The 15,105-nt window shown below is 38.9% G+C and overlaps 1 protein-coding gene across 3 annotated transcripts in view; it reads right to left on the reverse strand.

Annotated features, from left to right (window-relative positions):
• ITGA8 (integrin subunit alpha 8) overlaps positions 1-15,105 on the reverse strand; it is a 149,814-nt gene that overhangs the window by 9,770 nt on the left and 124,939 nt on the right. For 2 of the 3 annotated variants that reach the window (XM_023522873.1, XM_011379443.2), the window contains 3 exons: positions 13,222-13,350; positions 9,235-9,348; positions 4,393-4,494 (listed from right to left, as the gene is read on the reverse strand). In XM_023522873.1, coding sequence (XP_023378641.1) covers positions 4,393-4,494; positions 9,235-9,348; positions 13,222-13,350 — 345 coding nt within the window. The remainder of the gene's footprint in view (positions 1-4,392; positions 4,495-9,234; positions 9,349-13,221; positions 13,351-15,105) is intronic. The other variant, XM_023522874.1, reaches the window with a different exon arrangement.

The raw sequence follows: 15,105 nt of genomic DNA on the forward strand, positions 1-15,105 counted from the left end.
ACCCAAAGCTTACATTACGCATTGGATAATAAAGAATGAGAAAAAGAGGTCTTAATTTTTAGAGTTTCTGATGACTAATCACTGATTTAAAGTAAGAATTTTTTATTCATTTCAAATAAGATTTATTAAATATCCCATGTTCTCTGAAGCCCTGTAGGTATTCTCATCAGCTGCCAGCTGGAACATTCTATAATCCTGCTCTAGATCAGTACTGTCCAATAGAAATATAATGCAAGCTACACATGTAATTTAAAATGTTCTACTTGCCACATTCTAAAAGAAAGATGGAGCATAAATTTTAATAATATATTTTATTTAACCCTAAATGTCAAAACTACTATTAGTTCAACATGTAATTAATATAAAACTATTCATAATATTTTACATTCTTTTTTTTAACTACGTCTTCAAAATCCAGTGTATATTGTTACATTTGTAGCACATAACAATTGCTAAAATTTCAAGGTTAAAGTGAAATATAGTCTTACCAAAAAAATGACACTGTGTTTAATGGAAAAAAATATTTTATACGGCTAGAGTTTTAAGTTTATATTTAAATGAGTTAAAATGAAATAAAATTACTAGTTCAGGTCTTCAGTCACACTAGTCACATGTCAGGTACTCACTAGCAATGTGTAGCTAGTAGCTACCATACTGGACTGCATAGCTCTAGAACATTCTGTATAATCTCACACAATTATGTGATTAACCGAATTGCCCGTGTCCCTCTTTATAAGATTCTTTCCCCAAGAAGTGGGTCCCGAGGCAGAAGATGGGGTATATTTAGTACTAAGGGTTTACCTTAAGAACACGGGCTTGTAATTACAGATTTCAACTGCTTTAAAAAAGAAGGGTAATATTGAGTGACTAAGGTCCTTAAAATTTAGGGAGAAAAATTCTATTGCATGGCAACTAATCAACAAACTGTTTAAATTCATTTTTATGTATCAGGAACCTGTAACTATTTAAGGAAAGAGTATAAATTTTTAACAGTTCACTTATTATAATTATCAGCAATTTTAGGAAGTGGGATCCATAAATTGTAAGTGGTTTACCATCATCTTAAAGAGATGTTAAGAAGAGAACATTAATTCTTAGTTTTATCATGTCATAAATCTTGTTCTTTATTATGGTTGAAAAACCATAAATAAATCTTTAATATGCCTACATTTTCTTATTGACATTTATGATATGCTTTTGTATATTTTGACAAAATACCAAGGTAGAACGAAAAAGCTCCCTTGAATTTGCAACTATAATTAATCTTGACATCTGTATTCATGTATCACAAAATCTTGTGTAAACATACTTCAGTGAGGTCACAAGAATGTTTTAAATAAATGTATCAAGACGCCCTACCTACAGTGCCATTTAGAACAAAATGGTAACATAAGGTGGACCAGCTGAATGTACATTTTAACAACATTTAAATAGCCCTTATGAGATATAAATTCAAACTCTAAACAATTATTTAATATAAGAATTCCATTTTAACTTGATGGAGTTTTGCTAACAATTTTGAAAATCGAATGGATTCAGTTTGTGGGTGAATTTTTAAATAAGGATTTTCACGCCATTTTATAATAGCCACCTTTGGAATTATACTAGACAATAATACTCTCTTCTAGATGTAAATTTTGGAATTCAGCTTTCGTCACAGCACAAAAATGTCAAAGTTAATTGGTAAGCAAAAAAAAGTAATAACAAAAATATAACAGTAATTTTTTCCAGTTGAACTGTAGTGAATCAGTGTTCAATCATGTCCCTCAGCTTCGCGCAAACTTTCCTTCACCTCTGAACATGACAAGGGTCACGTCACGTGAGGAGTTCATTTTTTACCAACATAGACACTATACAAGAAGCAGATGGGGATCTCTCTTTCATCAACAGGTAAAGTGCATAGAGGCCTCAAGAAATGCTTGAATCATGAGCATGTTGAAAGAGAGTGTAAACAAATGAATCACCCCACACGAGGGCCTAGGATTACCAAAGAAGGAACTGAGAGATTTATTTTCCCAGTGGCAGAGTCATGGGTTGGAGCTCTGATATTTTCCCAACCACCAATTCCAACGAAGTCTGTCTACAACCTTAAAGCAATTATTATCTCCCACTGGGCTCTTTTCAAGATAAGAATGACAAGACTTTTGAGAACTTGGTATAAAAAACATCTGCCAGCTCCAAGCACCTTTCTCTCAAACTAAGCCACAGAAAGACCGTTTTCCTGTAATCCAAAGCTAACTCTGCACTGGCAAGAGTCTCCTGCAGGCAGGTACTGGGAGACCTGGAAGCAGCACCTTTGTTCCGGAATGTTTTTTTCCAATTATAAATAAGTCCTCACTTAACATCTAGGTTCTGCAACTTGAAGCCAACGGACCTATATAACAAAACCAGTTTTACTGTAGGCTAACGATGTCAATAAGAGTTAATTTCCTAAGGCATCTCATCAACATTATAATGAAAGGAAGGCTGAACCTTTCCGTAAATGGTGTAAATGGCGTGGTAAATCATCTACATCCCATAACAAGACAGTTTAAAACAATGGGTGGTGGGGGTGGGGGATCATGTGTCTGATTAGTTTGTGGATCTTCTGAGATGGGTTGAGAACAGCAGGCTGTCTGTCACCTGTGGCCCGCACAGAAAGATGCAATACTGTTGATAGAATCGATGGTAACATGTGTTTCTCTTAGTGAACACATGCTCACAGACAACAAAAGGGCCCAGATTTATCTCCCTTAGAGCTACAAGCCTTTGAACCTCTCTGGACGAATACTCAATATTAAAAACCGAAAGCCTCTCTTTTCTAGGTTGAACATAAATCCAAACTACAGCAGACATCTCGTGAGAGAGAGAGATGGGCTAAATGAAGGAAGATGTGGTAGTGTTTGTTTTAAAATGCCACCGAAGTTTACTGATATAAAGTTTGACTGTGCGAATCTGTTGACATTCCCGATATGGGCAGGGTCACCATTATCGAGACTTGAGACTTACTTTGTTCCAGGTACAATGCTAGGGCTTTCTACACATAATTTTATTAATCATTTCAGTAATTCTTTCAGGCGAATATGGCAACAGCCTCAGCAAAGTAGAGTGATTTCCTGAAGCTTTCCTAATTAGAACAGGGTGAAGCCGGATAAAGCTGAGGAGAATCTATTTTGAAACTGGATCTTCCTCTATGCAGCCTGCCTGTGCTAGAGGTTCTCAGTCCAAGTTTCATTGCAGAATTATCATATGTAGATCTTTCAAAGCCCAGTGTCAAAGCCCCCACCTCAGACCTACTTAATCCTGAGGTCAGAGTGAAGATTTAGCCTGTATATGTCTTTAAAGTTTCATGAGTGGTGATTCTTTTGCATATTTAAGGTTGAGAATCACTAACCAATGGATTAATTTAATTTAAGGAACTAAAAGTAGATTAGGCTAGAAAGATTAAATATCGCAATTACATTTGAAGACCTGGGCAATTTATATACCATCCAAAGTAGTGCTTCTCAAACTTTCTGAGAACGCGATGCCCTGATGCTTTTGAAAAAAAAAAAAACAGGTCTGGAGCGAGGCCTGTTTCTGAATTTCTAACAGTTTCCTAGGTGACGTTGATGTGGCTGGTCTGCAAGCTACACTTTGAGTCACAAAGACCTGGGGACCAGAGCTCAAGTGGGGGTCGTGAATACCTATGGAACGACCAACAGATGAAGGTTTAAATCTTAATATTGCTTCCTAGGGTCTCGGTTGTGATCATTTTCACTGTAAAGGCAGAGTTTTGGTGACTGTCTGCTCAGCCCCTCCCACCCACTCCCCCCTTTTCTCTGCATGGCCTTGTCAGGTTGCTGAGAATATCGGCAGTTGTGCTGTGACAGATATTTTGGTATCAGTCATGTTTGATAGCCTCGATTTAAAAAAAAAACAAAAACATTTCATTCAAACGAAGCTCAGAGTATACTTCCCCCCACCCCCAGGTTAAAAAAAAAAAACAATTATTGCTCTTTACATAGAAAGGAAAGATTACTGTCCAAAGTTGTGCAACTGGTCCCTGGCAACTGTCCCTAAGGAAGAAATTATTTTTTTCTCTACTTACTCACATTAAAATTAAACAATCAGTATGATTTCATTATAATGATCATTGCTATCTGGACTTCTCTGAAACAAAATGGCTAGTTTAAAAATTACATTGGTCCTGCCTTGTGATTCTTTTTGGAGGGGTAGAAATTTATACTGAAAGTTTAAAAATTCGATCAAATGACACTAAGAAATTTCCACACTGAAATAAGAAAACGATGATTGGAAGAGGAAATCAAGTCAGTGTAATAAGAACTTAAACCTAACACAAGCTGAACAGTGATTTGAAAAATAATTATTTTAGTGAAATTATTGGTGCCTGTATATTTTTAAGATACTCACTGCTATGCTTCCTTCTGGGAGTTTTTCTGGCTGATCTTTATAAGGCATCTTCTTAACTTCAAAGGACACCAGGGATGCCAGAGAATAGGGATCATTTTTTCTCTGAAATTAAAAATACTTATATGAATATATTCTATATAAAGCTTTTAAAAGTTATAATGGAAGCCACCCAATTGTTTTCAGTATTTTTCATTTCCAAAGCAAAATTTCCTCCTTCCTTCCTTTTTCTCTTTTATTTTCCCCATCCATCCATTTATCCATCCATTATCCATTTTCCATCCACCAATCATCCATCCATCTATCCATCATCCATCCATCCATTCACTCATTCATCCACTGTCCATCCATCATCTTTCCAGACATTTATCCATCATCCAGTCATCATCTATCCATCATCCATCCAAACATCCATCCAACCAACCATTCATCCTCTTCCTATTTCTAAGGAGAATTTGTCTTATTAACAAAAGACTTGCTGTAATAAACTTAAAATGAAAACCAGCAAATCAGAATCCCCAAAAGGAATAAGCACAAGGATTAATATAGTTGCTGCTAGGGAAAAGCAAAAGGGAGACCTAGTATTCTAGGTCTGGTATTCTCCAAAACCAAAAGGCTACAAAATCCTTGTTATCTTATAGAGGGAAATATTTTAGGAGTGAGACTGGTACTAATTTATAAAGGAATTTATCACATATCTTACTTATATGGATGACCCAGAGCAGAGTTCTCAGTCTTGGCACTATCATGATTTGGGGTTGGATGAGGGACTGTCTTGTGCAACGTAAGAAGTTGAGCAAGATCCCTGGCCTCTATCCACTAGATGCCAGTATGACATCTCCCCCGCCATGACATCTACCCTAGTCACGACAGCCAAAGATGTCTCTAATTATTACTAGTGTCCTTTTAGGTAGCAAAATCTCCCTTTAAGAACCACACCCCTAGAGCTATACAGTGTTTTTCATAGAACTTTCGGCAAAAGTTCTTTTTATTTAATTGGCTCTCATATTAACTATTGATTAAAGTCAAAGGGAAATATTTAAGTCAAGAAAAGCCATTTTGAGAACTGAAGCTTCTGTGGTTATCCTCTGTTTAACTTGAGATAAAAATTACATCTATCCACTGGTGAGCTGTAGCCGGCTCATAATGGCTCCTGAGAAATTGTTAAAGTTTCAGAAATTTTGAGTAGCAGCTGTTAAACGGAGCCATTATTAAAATTTAAATTATATATATGTAAACTTCAGTAGATTATTTTTTAAAAGGTAATCACTCAAAACTCAATACCTACTAATTATTTTGTTGCATTTGACTATAATCTATTCTCTTGACATTATTTATATCTATCGTACCTGTAAGTGGAAGCACTACTTAGGATGAACTACAGTGCATTTCTTTCTAACTCCACATGCTGCAACACCATGTTGGCAGCTTGACATTGGCCATGGGGGTGGGGGTGGGGCGGGGCATAACATTTACACCATGGGAATCAGCAAACATGCTAGATATCAGAGCTTTGATTCCTCCCAGAGAGCAGTTCATTAAACATTTACCAGCACTTCACCATCTGAAACCCAATGTTGGGTTTCTTGAGACCAGTCCTATAGTTTGAATCGTAACAATTTTGTTTAAGTTTTTTGTACCAAGTTCCCACCCCCCCAACCCCCCCCCAAGGGTGAATTTTTTTCCTTTCTCTCTCTCTTCAATAAACCCCATTTCCTCTACATGATAAGGACAGGCCAGAGTATGCAAAACTTTTATATCCTTAAAGGCACTATATCTTTGGCTTCTTCTTTTTTTCTTCTCCGACATTCCAGGATAAGCAATTCTATTTATTTGGAAAAATTCTTTTGGTTGTTATTCTTCTGATGGTCTCTAGTCTCCTGTTTTCATTTTAACTTAGAGCTGGAAAATTTTTTGTTGTTTGTGTGAGAAGTGTTTTTTAAAATGTAAAAATCTTTGTTCACAAAATCTTGTGTGTACTTTGGTGATTTAAATCTACTTTCCTTACCATCCTGGTTGGTAGACATTGAAGAAACATGACAAATTCCGGGAATGAGGTTCTATGCCTAAGGGTTATAACTACGTACTCAAATACATGTCCATGCTCTCAAACGTCCAATGAACCATTTCTTTAGTCTCCAAGTTCAATAAAAAAACTGATAGAAAATAATTTTCTTGCTCTTGAGGTCATGTCTTTGGGAAACAAATCACAGGAGAACTCCATCTCTGCGATGACTCTAGATGGAAAGTTTTTGTACTACGTGATTCTGCATTTGTGAACATGAAAGTTTCTTAATGAATAAGAAATGAGATTCGATCCATAGAATGTGGAGAAACACGTTTCTCTGACTTTCTTTCACCTCCTTCCTTTGCCCACCCTGCTCTTGGCCATAGTTTGATTCCTCTTCACATTTTCATTCATCATCCAGTTTTACTGTCACTTCCTGTGGTTCACAAACCACCTGAGCTTCAGAAACACCCAGGATCACACTCAGATTCTGATTCCGAGCTCTGAGATGAGACGACATTCGTCGTATAGTGTTTGGAATTTTCACATTGTTGTTTAACTTTTTATTTTTCTCTGTTGGTTTTCTCCCTGACAAGACTACACGAAAACAGAAGGCATGTAGCATGAATTGTTAGGCTTTATCTTCCAGAGCACCTAGAACAGCAGACACAGGACGGCTTCATCGCTCCTGGGTGACTGAGCGTATGGGTGGACAGCAAATGACCACATTAGATGGTTTGGTTATTCTATGACCCTCCCACTCCACGTAACACCCATTCGATAGCACTTTTAAAAAGATTTCCTGCTTTTAGTTATTAAATTGGACACCTTGTCCTATCAGTTACAATAGGAAGTTTGGGATGCTGTAAAAGAAGGTAGTGATATTAAATGAGGGCTGCAGTCATGATAAAGGCTAGTGCCATGCTCTTGGCTCTGTTATCTGCTTCTGCTTTGCAAACTGATACAGTCTGGGGCCTGAACAAATTAGGTGGTAGGCAAAGAGCCGAGGAACAATATAACACATAGATCGATTTGATCTTTATTTTATTTTATTCCCCAAAACCAAGGTGTCTTCCACCCTTTACAGTAGGAAAATTTTTTTTTTTCATGTTTCTAAGTTGCTATGCAGCTCCAAGGAATAAGAAATATGAGCTATTAGCGATAATCAGCTGGGTCGGCATCAAAGAAAGATACACTCGTCCTTGACTATAGGTCAAAGGCATGGCAAGGTTAAGGAATTCGTGACAAACAATTATGAGCAGAATTGTATCATCGATTCCACGCTGAAAGTTGGATGCTTTCAGCCATGCTCCTTACATAACAACTATGTTATGCTTATGGTAAGAAATCTTTCCCATTGAGCAGTCTCCTCATGTGATAGCAGTCGATGCCATATTGTAGGAAATTTAGAATTGAAAAAGCAGCTGGAGCTAATATCCTTCGGCAATATCTTGGACCTTCAACCAGACCCAGCTAGCTATTGATCCTCAGAAAACGTCCCATTCTTTTGTCATTGCCGCATCATTGAAACTGTGGTTTGCAGCCCACCGGCTGCCTCTGTCATGTGCTTTTGCACAAGGATGGCATGGTCCTCATAAAAGTTACAGAGCTGGTAACAAATGGAGTGGAGAGGGATGCTTTTGAGTGGATTAAATACCTGGTGTGCTGGTAACGTCATGAGTTCTCTTACTCCTACCTTCCCTCGGCTTAATTCCTTCTCGAGAACTATTTTAAAGCATATATCTATTTTATGTAGCCCATGTTTTAATACTTGACATTTACAAGAAGCATTTACCTTGTGAGATGACAAAACCTAAGCAATTACAGGTAAAACTTTAAGCTGTAAAGGAGGATGCTGTTTCATGCAACAATCACAGAACAGAGAGCATTTAAGATTAACTTAAACAAAATCTTTTCACATGCATGTTCAGCATATGGACAGAAACAAACATAATGCTGCAAATAATGTCATCTAAGAACTGTAAACTTTCTGTCTTGGGTTAGGAAGGCAGAAAATGTTTACCCCCTGTGGGTTGCATGACGAAACTATCAAAACCCTCCAATATATAGTACAGTATAGTATAGTATAGTATAGTGTGTGTGTGTGTGTGTGTGTGTGTGTGTGTGTGAGAGAGAGAGAGACAGAGACAGAGACAGAGAGACAGAGAGACAGAGAGAGACAGAGAGACAGAGAGACAGAGAGAAGAATGGTGGCAGCTAGGGGCTCTGGGATGGGGGTAATGGGGAGATGTTGATGTTGGTCAAAGGGTACAAACTTCCAGCTATATGATGAGTACATACTGAGGAGGATCTAATATGTGGCATGGTAGTTACAGTTAACAATACTGCATTGTATGCTTGAAGGTTGTTAAGAGAGATCTTAAAACTTATCACTATACCGGCACAAAAACATAATATGCAAGGGGATGGAGGTGTTGGCTACTCTTACCGTGGTAATCGTTTTGCAATATGTATGTGAATCAAATCATCGCGTCATACACCTTAAACTTACATACGTTATACGTCAATAATATTTCAGTAAAGCTAAAAAAAATCGTCTTCACCTGATGGGAAAGCAGATCAGCTAATTTCGGCTCAACTCCACAGAAATTTCTTTTAAAATTTTTAAAATTTAAAAACAATGTTTAAATTTAAAATATTTTTTAAATAAAAAAAATTCCTTTTTAGTCAATCTAAAAAAATTTCAAAGTAAAATAATAGAAATTTTGTTTTAATTTAAAAATCGTTACAAGGAAAATCTCCCCAGGGAGCTTTTGAGAAGAGGTTCCTCGTGAGTGGCATGTATGTGCTTCCGGTGTTTTGTTTGTTTGTATTACCTGGAGAAATGTCTTGGCCCATAACCGAGATCTGACTTTCAAGACTGCACTTTCTCCTCCTTCTAGCCGCCCCACCACGCAGGAGATCCGCAGGCACTCGATATTGGTACAATTCTGCAAGAAACAAAGCAGCGATGGCCAATCAGTGACTTTAAATTGTGGTGGAGCGTCAACCTTGAACTCGGCTTATCTATGTCTTATTTCCTCAGGAGTCATTGCCTAATCCGCAAATGAAGAACAACTACATTAAAGCAGCCAAGAATAAAAACACAGTTTGGTGGTGATGATGCATCAACGTCAGCGGTAAATGCAGAGGATAAGATGGAACAGAACGGCAACAAAATTTAAGCTCTTTTCTAAGGACTTAAAACAATCCTCCTGCGGCAGCAATAGAATTGTTCTGTTTCATTTTCTCTAAACTCAGGACGACATGGCCTATAGATATGCACAACATCGGACCCCGGACTAAGCAAAGCCCTGAAAAGGCTTTCGAAAGGAAGGTCCTAGAGTCTTTATTATCTAAAAGATCCAAAGCTATTAACCCATTGACAAGTATTTCTTCCATAACCTTCTCTTCTCTGTCTATTTGTGTTAAGGACTTCAGATTTTTTTTCAGAAGGCACTGGGAAGCCGCGAAGCTTTTTTAGCAAGGAATATGGTCACGTCTGTATTTCGGGGGACAGGCGGTACGTGAGCGAAGACTGCAAGGAGGGGAGTGGGAGGCAAGGAGGATGGTAAACACTTGTTGCAAAAGTCCAAGTGAGAAAAGATGAGGCCTCGGACTGGAACGGAGGGAGGGAGATGCACTTTATAGCAGTTTTGGAAGTAGAATAGATACGTGGTGACTAATCGAAGCATAGGTAAACATGAAGGGTCCCCCCTCCCAACCCCGGATGGCATGAACTGCAGAAATTTGGAAGCACAAGATCCCAAACACCTCCGTCCCCAACTCGAGTAGAACACAAGCAGCCCAGGCTCCTGTATTTGGGAACATCACGAAGAAATCTAACCCAGCTGGAATTTATCAGAGACTCACGACTGATCGATTGCTCGGTTTTTAGAGAATTCTGAGGTTTTCAAAAAAGGTGTTCATGGCAACATGTTCCTTGGATTACTCTGCAGTTTGTCAATTTCATTAAAATGAAATGTCTCAGTCAACTACTTCACGTTATTTCCAAGAAACTGATTCTTATCGAACATGTACAGGTTAGTTCCTAGTGCCTGAGACATGAAAACTAAAGCACGGACCACACGATTCACATCAGTGAGGGAGTATAATTGGAGAAGTATCATCCTATACATGAGCACATGGAAAATGAATGGGATGTTTCCATTTATTTCCACACTGGGGTCCACTCAGAAAATACGCATGTCATCATGATGAATACTCTCCAGGAACATGTGTTTCTTACATTAAAAGTTACCCATTATAAGTTGGGCAAACCTAGAAACTAGTTTAAACACAGCCTAGCAGATAAAACTCTCAGAATATCCTGCTTTGTGACCAGGAAGTAAGTTAGACTAATCGAAGGCTGGGATGAAGGAGAGGGATGGGTGGAGGGAGCTGTCTTGGCTTGGAGAACTAGGTGGATGGGTCCTGGCATTACTGAGACTGGGAATTCTAGAGAAGCAGCTTATTCTGGGGGTTGTGGAGACAGAGTTTTGGACATGTGGGGCCAGGGTGTCTATCAGACATCTAGAAGAACATATACAGTGAGCCCTTCAAGTCTCAAATACAATAAAGAGGTGCCAAGATGGCAGGAAGCACCTAGGAAAGACTGCAGTTATAATCATGCAAGAAATTTCCCTGAAAGAGCAAAGCCAATGGGAGAGGAGATGAGGGGGCTGGGGATGGAGTCCTGAGGTCCAGGACCATTGAAGGATGAGTGGGAGAGAAGTCCATGAAAAACTCAAAGGGGCAAGTTAAAAGGTAGAGAGAGAACCGGAGGAGAATGTGCTGGGGGAAGCCAAGGGAGCTGGTGGTTTCCGGAAGTGGTCAAGCGTATCCAGTGCTGAAAGGATAAGGCTTCTGTAAACCGAGCAAGGACAGATGAGAAAAGCAAGGACGGTCTTATAGACAGGGAGAAATTATATTTCAGTGTGACAGATACAGATTTTTCCTATGCAAACTGGAAATCATGATCCCAACACAGGATGTTGGCATTTTGTACTTTCAAATTCCTAATCAGAAATGGGATCCAGTAAGTTGCTTTTAACTAAACAAAAACTGTGGGAGGTCTTATTTAGCTTTTGATTTTAGAATAAACTTTGCATAATCACTTTCTATCCAGAATTATTTTGGCCCAAGGACATGGGGAGGTGTATCATTTGCAAGTTTTCAACCAATAAGCGAGAAAGGGAATAAAACATGAGTTAACAAAATCAGAAATAGAAATCGAGGATCGCCTTGCTCTCATCTGCAAGTAATTAGTTTTCTTGATTTCAGAGGTTAGAAATCATCTGGCATTAAAAATCTTTAATGAGAAAAAAACAAAAGTGAAAAAAATCTTTGTATAACACAGGATCATATAATTTACAAAAGAGTGTTACTTATTGATGTCCACTGCCTTTTGTACTCATGAGACATATGCTGAAGTGGAAATTGAAAAATACAGTTGAATCTTGATTTTCCAAATTGTTAGTCTCCATGGGTTTGGACACTAGGTCTCCAGTCAGCTTTCCCATTGGTTCTGCATATTAGAATTCTATAGATATCAATCATTTTCTTTTTAAAAAAATTTATTCAAAAATTTTTAATAAGGTATAACTGACATAACATTATATTAGTTTCAGATGTACAGTATAATGATTTGATATTTGCATATACTGCAAAATGATCACCACAATAAGTCTAGTTAACATCTGCTGCCACATATAGTTACATACTTTTTTTTCCTTGTGATGAAACTTTTAAGATTTACTTGCTTAGCAACTTTCAAATACAGAATACAATGTTATTAACTATAGTCTCCATGCTGCACATAACACCCCTAGGACTTAAATCATTGTTTTTCTCTTCTTTTGTTCTTTCTGGAAGCTTTTTAAAAATGATAACATGCAGAATTTTATAAATTTATCCTAAACTCAGTAGTGTATCGATTCCCTACCCTTACATTTTTAAAAAATGTGACAGTATCATCAAATCATAACCTGCCGACTTCCATCGAAGTCGCCATGTAATTTCAGGTAGTTCTATTATAATAAATGCTTCTCTCAAGTTTAGCTGATTAAGTTAGACTTGCTTGTACTTTTCTGTCCATTTCCACATTCGAAACCTTTTATACTGTCAAGATGAAATATAAATTGAATGTCAGAGCATTTTCAAGACACATGTTAAAAAAAAAAAACTATTCTAACCCTCTCTTAAATTTGTTGCAGCAACAATGGTTAATATTTTAACCCTTTTTAAGTGTAGTGTGCTCTGGTTTTAACATTCACACTGAAACGAAGGGGCGGAGAGAGAACACTCACTCGGGAATGCTGTCCACGGTTTTGCAAAGTGCTTACTCAGCTCAGGCTAGATCTGCCACAATCCACAACGCGAAGACTCCAGTTTGGGCCCAGGAAACCCAGCCCCACCATTTTCATCTCTGCCAGACATGCAGAGGATGCTGAGATTCAGGGACAGGTGTAACGAGGACCCATCACATGGGCGTTGTGTCTCCAGGCTCACCTCAAACTTGCACCCTAGTCTCTGGGGATGGGCTAACGTTTTTGAGATGCATTCACCATCACACTTTATGTTTTCCTCATTACTTCTCCAGTGTGGCCTCTGCAGCAGGTTTAGAAGGGTGAAAACATTACGCTGCAAATACTCACTAGTTCCTATGGAAAAGTCACGTTCACGTCTCACACTATGCACTGCCAAGAAGTGTCAGGCATTATCTGAGCATTGAAGGAGAGTGTTAAACAGTACTCGAAGCTAAAACCGTCTGCATGTGGCAGCTCTGTGGCAGCATCTTTCTCCTGCACTCTGAGATGACTCACCAGGATTTTCATGGGGCTCTGTCTGTGGGGCTCCAGCACGGGCACGTCTCTCTTCCTAATGAGATGAGGGATGGTCGAGTTTCGTAGAAAGGCACTCAGCTCAGGCGTGTCCACTGGGGGCGCCGCAGGCTGTGGACAGAAAGCAAGAGATATCACACACAATCACATTGACTCTCATCAGCCTTGGACTTCTTTCCTCAGCCGAATATGATCTGCGTGAGAATTCGGACACGTTTTGATTTACCGGCAATTTGCTCAACCGCGAAACGAACAATTTCTAAAAGGAACCACCTTTCCTTCTCCAAGCACAGGAATTCATGAGGCGTGAGGAATGCTCCTGGAATGTTTCTCTCGTCAGGATGAGATTTCAAGCAGAAGCGATTTCCCGGTAAAGATGGAAAGCGTGGAGTGACTTTCCAGGCATTATTCTCTCGGGGTTGGTTAAACGGAGGAACTTTTTGTGTGAGGAGATGGATGCTGAGGTGGCAGGAATGTGAGGCATTGGCCACGGTGTGGTCCAGGACCCGGTTTTGGCACATCTGAGTCCCGCACTCCTGTATTTGTAAGATGTGCTCCCTCAGGCAAGAACCCCATTTTAATGAAAACGACTTTTCCAAAGCATGCCACATGAATACTGTGCTCTAATGGAGCTGATTTTCAGTCCCAATTTGGTTTTGCAAGTATTCTAGAATTTATGATTTTATCTCAGGCTGCAGGCTGGGTACAGCTAATGGCTGAACACATATTTTAAGAGTCCCAATAAATCACACATAATATGCTATTAATATTCTTTATTTTCCCCCCGCCCCATGACAAGTACATCTTCTTTTATATAGTCTTTCTTTGTCATCGCAGGAGCAATAATTGTAGGCTCATCTCTGTGGAATGAAAAAAAGATATTCCCACATTGCAGATGCAGAATGAACCACAAAAAATGAAATGATCGTGCTCAGTATGTCCTAGGAACCTAGAAACTCTATTGGACAAACGGAACGATCGAGTGCAGACTCCTTAGTATGCCATGCTGGGTGCTGGCCTCTGGCTGCTTCTCCAGCCTTTCTCACCAAGACCCCCTTACATCCGGATCGCTGGTGGCAGAGCTGCTCTCCACTGCTGACCGACACGAGGCTGATACCCTCAGCCCCTACTTGATGTGCCACCTGATGGCTCTGTCCCCCATCAGCACCCAGTAAGATATACAGTAATTGCCTGCGGACAGGTCTGAGTTGCTCAGTGAGGAAGCAAAAAATAAGAAGCATAAAGTCACATGTAAGATCCTAGGAAATATCAGAAAACAGGGAGAGGAAAAAGATGCAGTGAGGAAAATTTAGATGCGGAACATCAGACTTAGTAGATAATCAAGAAAGTTTGCAGCAATGGAAGCCTTAGGACAGTAAAGTTGCAAAAAGATGGTAGTGACTAAGAATGCCAAATTCTTAAGGAGTAAAGAAGAGTTAGGATTAAGTGTATTAATTGAATTGGTCACTTGTGAATATATGGACACATGATCCAGCAATTCTATTTCTGGGTGTTTATCTGAAGAAGAGGAAAACACTAATTTGAAAAAATGTCTGTACCCCTATGTTCACCGCAGTATTATTTACAAGAGGCGAGACATGGAAACAACTCAAGTGTCCACGAATGGATGAATTTATAAAGAAAATGTGAGATACATACATATACACACAATGGAATATTAGCCATAAAAAAGAAGAAAATCTTGCCATTTGTGACAACATGGATGGATCTTGAGGGCATTATGCTAAGTGAAGTAAGTCAGAAAGAGAAAGACAAATAGTATATGATCTCATTTATATGTGGAAACTAAAAACAAAAACAACTCAGGCACAGAGAAGAGATCGGTGGTTGCCAGAAGCGGGGCAT

The sequence above is a fragment of the Pteropus vampyrus genome, unplaced genomic scaffold (genome assembly GCF_000151845.1).
Source record: "Pteropus vampyrus isolate Shadow unplaced genomic scaffold, Pvam_2.0 Scaffold359, whole genome shotgun sequence".
In the NCBI taxonomy this organism is placed as follows: Eukaryota; Metazoa; Chordata; class Mammalia; order Chiroptera; family Pteropodidae; genus Pteropus; species Pteropus vampyrus.